At 56.4% G+C, this 8,745-nt stretch overlaps 1 protein-coding gene across 1 annotated transcript; it reads left to right on the top strand.

Moving 5' to 3' along the window:
* Window positions 1-1,091: 1,091 nt before the first annotated feature.
* Window positions 1,092-8,609, top strand: HM13 (histocompatibility (minor) 13; the record flags this gene model as incomplete). Its single annotated transcript, XM_009707411.1, has 7 exons — window positions 1,092-1,214; window positions 3,125-3,207; window positions 4,166-4,254; window positions 5,628-5,713; window positions 5,860-5,985; window positions 7,896-7,953; window positions 8,526-8,609. Coding segments are annotated over 7 exons (649 nt in total), but the record flags the coding sequence as incomplete, so codon positions are not given.
* Window positions 8,610-8,745: the final 136 nt, after the last annotated feature.

Raw genomic sequence — 8,745 nt, 5'->3', positions numbered from 1 at the left:
TGCCCCCCCACCCCACCGGGGCTGGTCCCTGGGGTGCTGCCGCGCTCTCCTGCCTGCACCCCCTCTGCTGTCCCTGCAGCCCATCGTGCTGCTCTCTGCGTCTCGCCCCGGCCTCGGGTAGCAGCTGGGACTTAAACTCCAACGCTTTTGCTCCTGAAGCTCAGGAGAAGGAACTGTTTTACACGGTCTGGTTTATTACTGGTTTTTAAAGCCCCTTGTCTAGCCTTAAGCCTTACATCAGGGGTTTCGGCTGATTTTAGTGGGGTTCCTGACAGCCCAGGCAACTGCGGTCTGCGAGCAGGGCCTGGCTGTGGTTCTGGGGAGATTTCTCTTTGCTCACACTGCAGGGAGCCAGTGGCTCTTTGGGCACTTGGTTCTGTGCTGCCGAGCAGTGCATGGCAGCTGCCGTGCCCGGGATAAGCTGCTGTTCCTTCGCAGGGTTGCTTTGCAGAAGAGCTTCTGCTAATGTGCACTCTGCCTGGTGCTGGCCGCAGGTGTTTGCCTGTGCAAGATTAGATCTCTGCGCAGCGGCCAGCTGGGCAGGGGAGCGGGCAGCCCTCTGCCCCTCCTCTGAAAGCTGAAGGTCTCTCATGGGAAATGGCTTGAAAGGGGGCTGGTTCGGCTGGTGCAAAGATGTCTCAGAAGGTGAAAGGGGTTTATAAATCTGGGGCTTTTTGTGCTCCAGCACAAGGAGTGTCCCAGGAGTGAGGTGAGGGATAAAAAGGTGATTGGAGAGAAACGTCATTCAGAGGGTGATCGACATATGGTGCGCACAGATGGGGAGGCTGACGGGGATGGCCAGGCATGAGCGGCAAGGGAGCCCAGCTCCCCTCTGGGCATAGGGGAAAAGGAACAATGCCAGCACAGGGTTTTTTTTCCCTTCTCCAAGAGGAAAAAAGCAGTCGATTCTGGCAGCCCTTGGAAGGACAAGTGTGAGGTTTCCTTTTTCCATCTCAGGCTTTGCCTGTGACACAGCCCCACCTCCAGAAACGATGGGGGGCCAGTGGGTGCCCTGCCCATCTCGAGGCCCCGCTCATTGTGTAGCTTTATGTCTTGCTCAGGTATGAAGCCAGAGCAGGGGCTGATCCACTCCTGTCCTCTCCTTCCTTCCCCAGAACTCCTCGGAGATGCCGGAGACCATTACCAGCCGAGACGCTGCTCGTTTTCCCATTGTTGCCAGTTGCACCCTTCTGGGGCTCTACCTCTTCTTTAAAGTAAGTGAGCAATGCTGGCGGGCGCTGGAGCCGGTGCCTGCCATCCTCCCCGCCTGGTCAGGAACTCCTGAAGTGCGACTGACTCGATTTTTGGCCCTTAGTGTTGGGACAGAAAGTGTGTAAGGCTGCATGGCTCGAGCTCTTCAGTGTCATCATGCAGGAGGACGTCCGGTCTCACCTGAATTAACACAGCTTGGGGGAAATCAGAACCTGTTTGTGCACAGGTGGGTTCTGGAGGGCTGCCGAGGGGCAAGTTCACCCCGGAGCTCTGCTTGCCTCTGTGGGCCGACCTGACAATGCACGGACTGAAACCTGAGGGTGCCAGGGACTGCTGAGTTGCAAATGCTGCTGTCTCTGTGTTTAGCTCCATGCTGTGCTTCCAAAACCGTCTCAGCTGCAGGCCTGGAGGATCGCTAGCTCATGGGCGAGCCCCTGTGTGTTCAGGTGAAGTCCTTTAGACGTGCAGAGCCAACCAGCAGAGTTAGCTGACTCCTCCCGAGTCACAGATGGGAGATCCCAGCAGCAGGTGCTTCTGGCTGTGTGGAGAAAGTGTCTTGGCTTAAAGCACCTTTGGCTGCCCCTGCACGTCTGGTGTGTGGCTGTGCTCCTGGAGGGGCCTGACAAGCTGTGGGGCTGCGAGCACAGAGCGGTCCTCTCGGCACGGCAGCTTCCAGACCCACTGTCCTGGGCTGCCTGTGAGGTGGCAGGGTACTCTGGCTGGCCAGGAGGTGAGGTTTAAGGTGCAAAGTTGGGAATATTGCAGTTTACAGTCCCTTCTCTTCCAATCACAGTTACCGTGCAGCAGCTGACTGATGCTGCATGCTCCTACCCTGCGTTGAGCGGCCACGTGGGCTGATGGCTGCACCGTGCAGGTCCTGAGCCTGGCGTGGGCCTGGGCACTGGCCCGTGCTGCCGCTGCACTGGGAAGATGGGTGTGTGCCACAGCCTGTGTAGCCACAGAGGTCAGCTCTGCAGCAGCAGACAGGATCAGGCCTCCCTAGCAATATGCCCTGCTTTCCCAGCAGTGAAGTTTAGCCTGTGTTCTCACTGGGGCTGCAGCTCTGCTTTTAGGTCTCCAGGAGTAAAGCGCCAAGCGTCTGCTGAGCCTCTCCTGATGTTGGGCTGTGGAGCAGCCACCAGACTCTGCTGCCGTGCCCCTCTGGCCACTGAAAGGACACCCTGCATACCCTTCCCCGTGGCCCATGTCTTGGGGTACTCTTCCACCTCCTCAGGTGCCTTTTCTGCCTCTTGCTCCTGGGTGGGACAGAGACGCCTGGAAAAGAAGTACTGAATGTGCAGTGTGGCCCCACTGAAGTTGCTGCGTGATTGGTGGCTCTTCCTTGTAATATCTGCAAACTGCCATGAGCTCTCGCATTCCAGCGTCCCCACTCCAGGAGAGCACGGAGGACCCTGGGGTCCCCCCACACTGGGCTGTAGGGGTGTGATTCAGCAGTAAGGCAGTGTGTGCATTGAAGGGCCAGAGTCCTACTAACACCGTGTTTAATTAGGGCAGGACGTGCTCAGCCCACTGCAGTAGTGAGGCGAGGGTGCTGCTGCTCCCCTCTGCCAGGGCAGTCCCTGGTAGTGGTGTGGTGCCTTGCTCCTTGCTCCGGCTTGCTCTGCAGGGGACGAATGGGGGAAGCTCTGTCCTCCTTTCTGCAGAGCAGGAGTTATTTTTTGACCTGAGCAGCTCATAGATGCACGACAACTCGCAGGCCCGTTGTGCTTGTTCTGTGAGCGTGCGGCTATTTCCAACATATTTCCCATCAGTGGTGCAAGAATTTGGGTTATTCCAGCTATTCTTCTCGTCTCCCTGGAGCACTGACACAGGAGCTGCCAATAGAAACGTGAAGTGCTGTAGATGGGGAGGATGCTGCGGTAACTAACCCCTGTCTGGATTTGTCTTGCAGATATTCTCTCAAGAGTACATCAATCTTCTGCTTTCCATGTATTTCTTCGTGCTGGGGATCCTAGCCCTGTCCCACACCATCAGGTACAGCGGAGGGAAGGGTGCGACTGGGGCAGGGGTGTCCCAGGCTGCCGGCTCTGCGAGTCTGTTGAGTTTATTGAGGAGGTTTTAGAGCACTGTTGCCTTGCAGCAGAGCCAAGTCCAGCTCTTAGGGTGTTGTCCCTTGGTGGTGTGAAGGACGCAGAGAGTGCTGCGAACCCTTCCTTGTCAGGGAACCAAAGTCTCGGGGGTCCTGGCAGTCCAGTACCACATACAGCATCACTGGGAGAGCTCATGAAGTAGTGGGTGGCAACCACCATGGGACAAGGCCAGCTCACCCTGAGGAGCTGCTATGGCTTGGCACAGTCCTCACTGCCCTATGGAAGCGAGAGCTCCTCGGCCCCCAAGTTCCCCTTACTGGGATGGCTGAAACAGGCAGCTGGAGCTCACGATAACATCCCCAGCCTCACACCGATGCTTAGTGCGACGTGTTGAAAGCTCGGCCTGTTTCAGTAACTGAAAAAGTAAAACTGGTTTCCTGTTTCCTGAGCTCTAGGGTGTTGGGGACCAGATGCTTTCCCTAGACTGGTGCCAGGCAAGGGGTTTATGTTTGCTCCAGGCTCTGCAGGAGAACCATTTGGTGGTGGCCCAGCCAGTTCTGGGTGCCCAGGGCGCTGCCGCAGAGCACAGGGCACATGCTGGGGTCTGGGCTGGGCCCTCCCTTCATGTGGGCAATGCTCTGTGCCTGTCGCCCTAGAGCATTTTGGGGCACTGTCACATATGGGCAGATCAGACCTCTGGGGAGGATGAGGTGCCATGTCTGCAGCTTGGTGACTGAAGCTGAGGCTCCTGCCAGTCCCTGATTGTCGAAACCTGGCATTTCCCCATCTCGGGAGGGGGTGTGGGCCGACGTCCGTGCTGTGATGCCATCACGCAGAGGTGCTGGGCAGTGCACACAGCGGGCTTTCTGTCCAACTGCCCTTCTCTACACCTCTTGTTTCAGCCCCATGATGAACAGATTCTTCCCTGCAAATTTCCCCAACAAACAGTACCAGCTCCTCTTCACCCAGGGCTCCGGGGAGAGCAAGGAGGGTATGTTGGCTCGCCGGTCTCTCTGGGGCCTAAATGTTTTCTGCCTTTACTGTTCTGGTTTTTGCTCACTTGGTGTTTTGACTTTCAGCCCATCGAAACAGCCTTCTCAAAGACTTGCCTCTTGCTCCCCGCTGTGCTTCTGTAGCCAGTGTGAGCCCCGTGTGTCCCTGCAGAGCTGGGGCTGCCATGTGCCTCTGCGTGCACCTCTGGCTGGCAGCAAAGCCCCAGAAACAGATCCCAGAGTGCTATAGGAATGGACCTGTGGCTGCTGTTAAATGCACTGCCTTTATTTAAGCTCCATGGGTAGCATCGTACTGCCTTTTTTGTGCTGCCTTAACTGATCTGATTCAAATCTTTGTACTGGTAGAAGATGCTTTGGTAAGTATCCTGCCCAGTAGCTTTACTGGTAAGGGAATACTTCTTCTGGTGATACCACCAGGAGTTAACTGGTGCAGGAAGAGGGAGAAGATTTGCTTCTCCCTGCCTTAGACAGTGCCTGCATCCAATTTCCTTATTGACAGAAGGATCTGTCCTGGTTTCAGCTGGGACAGAGTTAGTTTTCTTCCTGGTAGCTGGTACAGAGCTGTGTTTTGGATTTAGTGTGAGAATAACATTGATAACACAGGGATGTTGTAGTTGTTGTGAAGTTGTGCTTACCCCAAGTCAAGGGCTTTTCAGTTCCCCACACTCTGCCAGCGAGGAGGGGCACGAGGAGCTGGGAGGGAGCACGGCCAGGACAGCTGACCCCGACCAGCCCAGGGGCTATTCCATACCATAGAACGGCATGGCCAGTATAGAAACTGGGGGTGAGCTAGGCGGATTGCTGCTCGGGAACGGGCTGGGCATCGGTCAGCGGGTGGTGAGCAATTGTGTTGTGTATCACTTGTCTTTTCTTGGGTTTTGTTCTTCTCTCTCTTTTTGTTCTCTCCCTTTTCATTACAATTACTATTATTGTTGTTGTTATAATATTTTATTTCAATTATTAAACTGTTCTTATCTCAACCCATGGGTTTTACCTTTTTTCCAATTCTCCTCCCCATCCCACTGGGGGCCTGGAGGGGAGCGAGCGAGCGACTGTGTGGTGCTTGGTTGCCAGCTGGGGTTAAACCACAACAGGATCACAGATGCTGTCCGTGTAGCGGAGGCTGGCTGAAGGAGAAGGTCCAGGCTTGCCAGGGCCGGCTGCTTGTTCGCGTGCAGTTTGCATGTGTTTACCGTGGGCATGGCCACATCTGTGGGTGCAGTCCCCTCGTTTGGGACGTGAGCGCTGTGGTCTGTGTTGCTCCCCAGCTGTACAGTCACTCACCTCCGCCCTGCGCGGGAAGGGGAGCTCCCGGGGCTGCCCAAAATCTGACTTCTCTGTTTTATTGCAGAAATAGTGAATTACGAGTTTGACACCAAGGACCTCGTGTGCCTGGCCCTGAGCAGTGTTGTGGGGGTCTGGTACCTGCTGAGAAAGGTAAGCAAGCTGCAGCCCTGTTGCAGGCAGCCCAGAATCCAGGCTGGATCAGACCTGGGCCCCTTGCCATGCGAGGCCTCTGCAGGCTGAGGCCGTGGCTCAGCATGTGCGGTGGGACCCAAATCTCCTTTTCTTGTCGTTCTCAGCACTGGATTGCCAACAATCTGTTTGGGCTGGCGTTCTCCCTCAACGGGGTGGAGCTGCTGCACTTGAACAACGTCAGCACTGGCTGCATCTTGCTTGGGGGCCTCTTCATCTATGACGTCTTCTGGGTAAACGGGAGCATTCCCTGGGGCGGACGCGAGTTGCAGCCGTTGGCGGAAGGCATGTGCGTGGCGTTACGCCTCTTTGGAGGCAGCACGCTGGCTGGACACACAATTGCAGTCAGGATTTCCGCTTTCTCAGCCCAAAGGGGTGTGGTGGGGATGATGACAGAATCAAACAGTGGCAGAACGTGGCTCAGCAAATGCATTTTCTTTTAATCTCTGGCTGAGAGCGCCATGGGCTGGCAGGGATCTCATCCGGGCTGTTGTGCGGTACCTGGGTGTGTGGCGCATCTAGTTCTGGTGACCTGTATTCCCCGCTAAGGTCTTCCCAATGCCTGACAGAGCTACTGGGTGGGCTGATCCTGCTTGTATGGGCTGTGCCTCAGCTCTGTCATCTGCCAGCTTCGTTAGCATCCTTCTGTCCTCTTGCACAGAGGACCAACCACTTCTTTCCCTCAGCCAGTGCAGCACCCTGACATCTTCGTTTGGAGGTTTTCCTTATCTCCCTGCAATGGGCCTGGCACTTGAAACATTACATGTTTCCCCTTGTAATGTCCATATTCCCCAGTCCTTCCTGCTGCCTCCACCTTCTGAATTCCGTGTTTCCAAATGTCTGAGTACCTTGTATACCTTGAGGTCTGTCCAGCAGCTCTGCAACTGCCTGAGTAATCCTTCCCTATTTAAGCCTGGCTTCTCTGTGTTATTTTGTACTTGGCTGGTGCTGCCCCTGTTTCATAGGCTCGTTAACAGTCGCAGCTCTGTGGTTCGTTAGCCTGTGTGCCACTTCCTCCACTGCTCTCAGCTGGAGAGGATTCAACCTTCTGGCTTAGCACACCCAGTGCCTCGCACCCTGCTCGGGCTGCAAATGTCTTCCTGGTGCCTGAGAGACAGCGAGAGTGCAACCCTCACTGCTCTCCGCTTGCCGGCTCTCTCCTGCCTTGGCTTCCCCGGCAGGTCAGGGTATTGGCAGAGCCTCACGGAAGGGCTGTCTTGAAGTGGAGACCCTCTTACGGTTCCCCTCTGCAGGGACCGGTGGCTTGGATCTTAGCACGGATTTAGTCACAGTGAGATCCAAGGAGGAAGGAGAACTGCTCAGTGGATCAATGATATTGCCCCCGGTGTAGTCTTGGGGTGACCTTGCATGTGACGCTTTTCCCTGGTCCCAGTATGGGGTCCCTGTCACTCCGTGGCAATGCCCAGAGCTTACAGCACCTTATGGGAGTTAATCTGATGCCCAATGCTTGCTTTAAGGTTTCTCTTTAATCCCTAGCTCTAGGGTCTTGCTCACCTGGTGCTAACCAGCACCTGGTTTATGTGCCTGCTGCTGCCGTAGCCAAGGCTGGAGGCGTGGAGGTGAAAAGGAACAGAATTAAGGGTGGTTGACCTATGTGTTTACAGTCCATCCCCCCAAACGATGCCGGTATTTAAAGCCAATAGTGCAGTACAAATAAATGACCTCAGAGCAAAATGCAGCTGATCTGGCAATGGCTCTGGTCGCCGTGTGAAGCTCATGGGCGCTGGTGGGGCTCTGCTGGGAGCTCCTGCCCTCAGATAACATGCTGCGCCGTGGTCAGGCTTCCCACCGAGTTGATTCATTAGAGCTGAGCCGACCCGCAGGGGCAGGTGCTGGGTGAGGCCGGGCGGTGGGCAGCACCGCGGCTCTGCGGTGTGAGCGGTCTTCTGGGCACTGCTCTGAAAGCGGGACGGCCGGGATGGGCTCGCCTCCTCGAGCACTGTCCTGTGCCTTCTCCCCTGGGCACTGGGCTCACTCACAGGACTCCTCTGCCCACGGTTTGGCGACTCTTTGGCTATTTTCTGCCACTGAGGCCACTCCGGGCTGTGCGGTGAGGCTGTAGCTGAGCGTGCACGTGTTCCTCTGCAGCTGTGGTCACCCCGGACTCTCTGCTTGCCCCTAGGTCTTTGGCACCAATGTGATGGTGACAGTTGCCAAGTCGTTCGAGGCCCCAATAAAACGTGAGTAGATCTTCCCCGTGTGCTGGAGGAGGGGCTGTCCGTTCTGCTGCCCCATGCACCCTCCACCTTCTGGAGATGGCTCAGAAGGTGGGATGTGTGCGAGAAGGTTTCCTGCTAGTGACCCCTTTGACTGCTGCCTGCTGCGAGGAGCCAGGCCAGGTCTCTGGAGAGGGATGGTTTGCAGAGCCCTGAGCTGGCTAAGTTAGGCTGCACTGCCAGAGTGGGCAATTTTTCCTGCTTATAAAAAAAAAAAAATATGCAAAACCACCCCCAGCCCCCGCCAAAACAACAGGAGGGGTGAATTTGTGCTGTTGTGGAGCACACAGTAGTTTGGGTCCTGGGAGCTGGGGTTGAAACCTGTGCGTGGGGCTGGCTGCGAACCCCTTGGTTTCTCATCCTGGTGCCTAGAGTTGTCCCAGGAAGGAGAACAAGGGGAGCTGCAGGGGAGGAGGGGGCCGAGGGCAGGGACAGGGGTCTTGCCCTGCTCCAGTCCCTTTTTGCCAGGGACAGCAGTGCTGGGGTCTGCTCCGCACAGACACTGCCCCCTCACTGTGCCCCTCTGCTCCCCGCAGTGGTTTTCCCTCAGGACCTGCTGGAGAAGGGGCTGGAGGCTGACAACTTCGCCATGCTGGGTCTGGGAGACATTGTCATTCCAGGTAAGGGCAGAAGAAGGGGGATGTGACCGGGATCCCCCATCCGAAGGGGCTGCGGGGAGCTGAGCGGGTGCCTCTCTCTGCCTTTGGCCATGCCAGAACCCCGCGGGCCTCCTGCGTGGGCTGGGGGCTGCGTGGG

The sequence above is a fragment of the Cariama cristata genome, unplaced genomic scaffold, assembly GCF_000690535.1.
Source record: "Cariama cristata isolate BGI_N322 unplaced genomic scaffold, ASM69053v1 scaffold7799, whole genome shotgun sequence".
NCBI lineage: Eukaryota > Metazoa > Chordata > Aves > Cariamiformes > Cariamidae > Cariama > Cariama cristata.
Note: the sequence above shows the minus strand (reverse complement) of the source record. Positions and strands in the feature narration are given on the sequence as shown.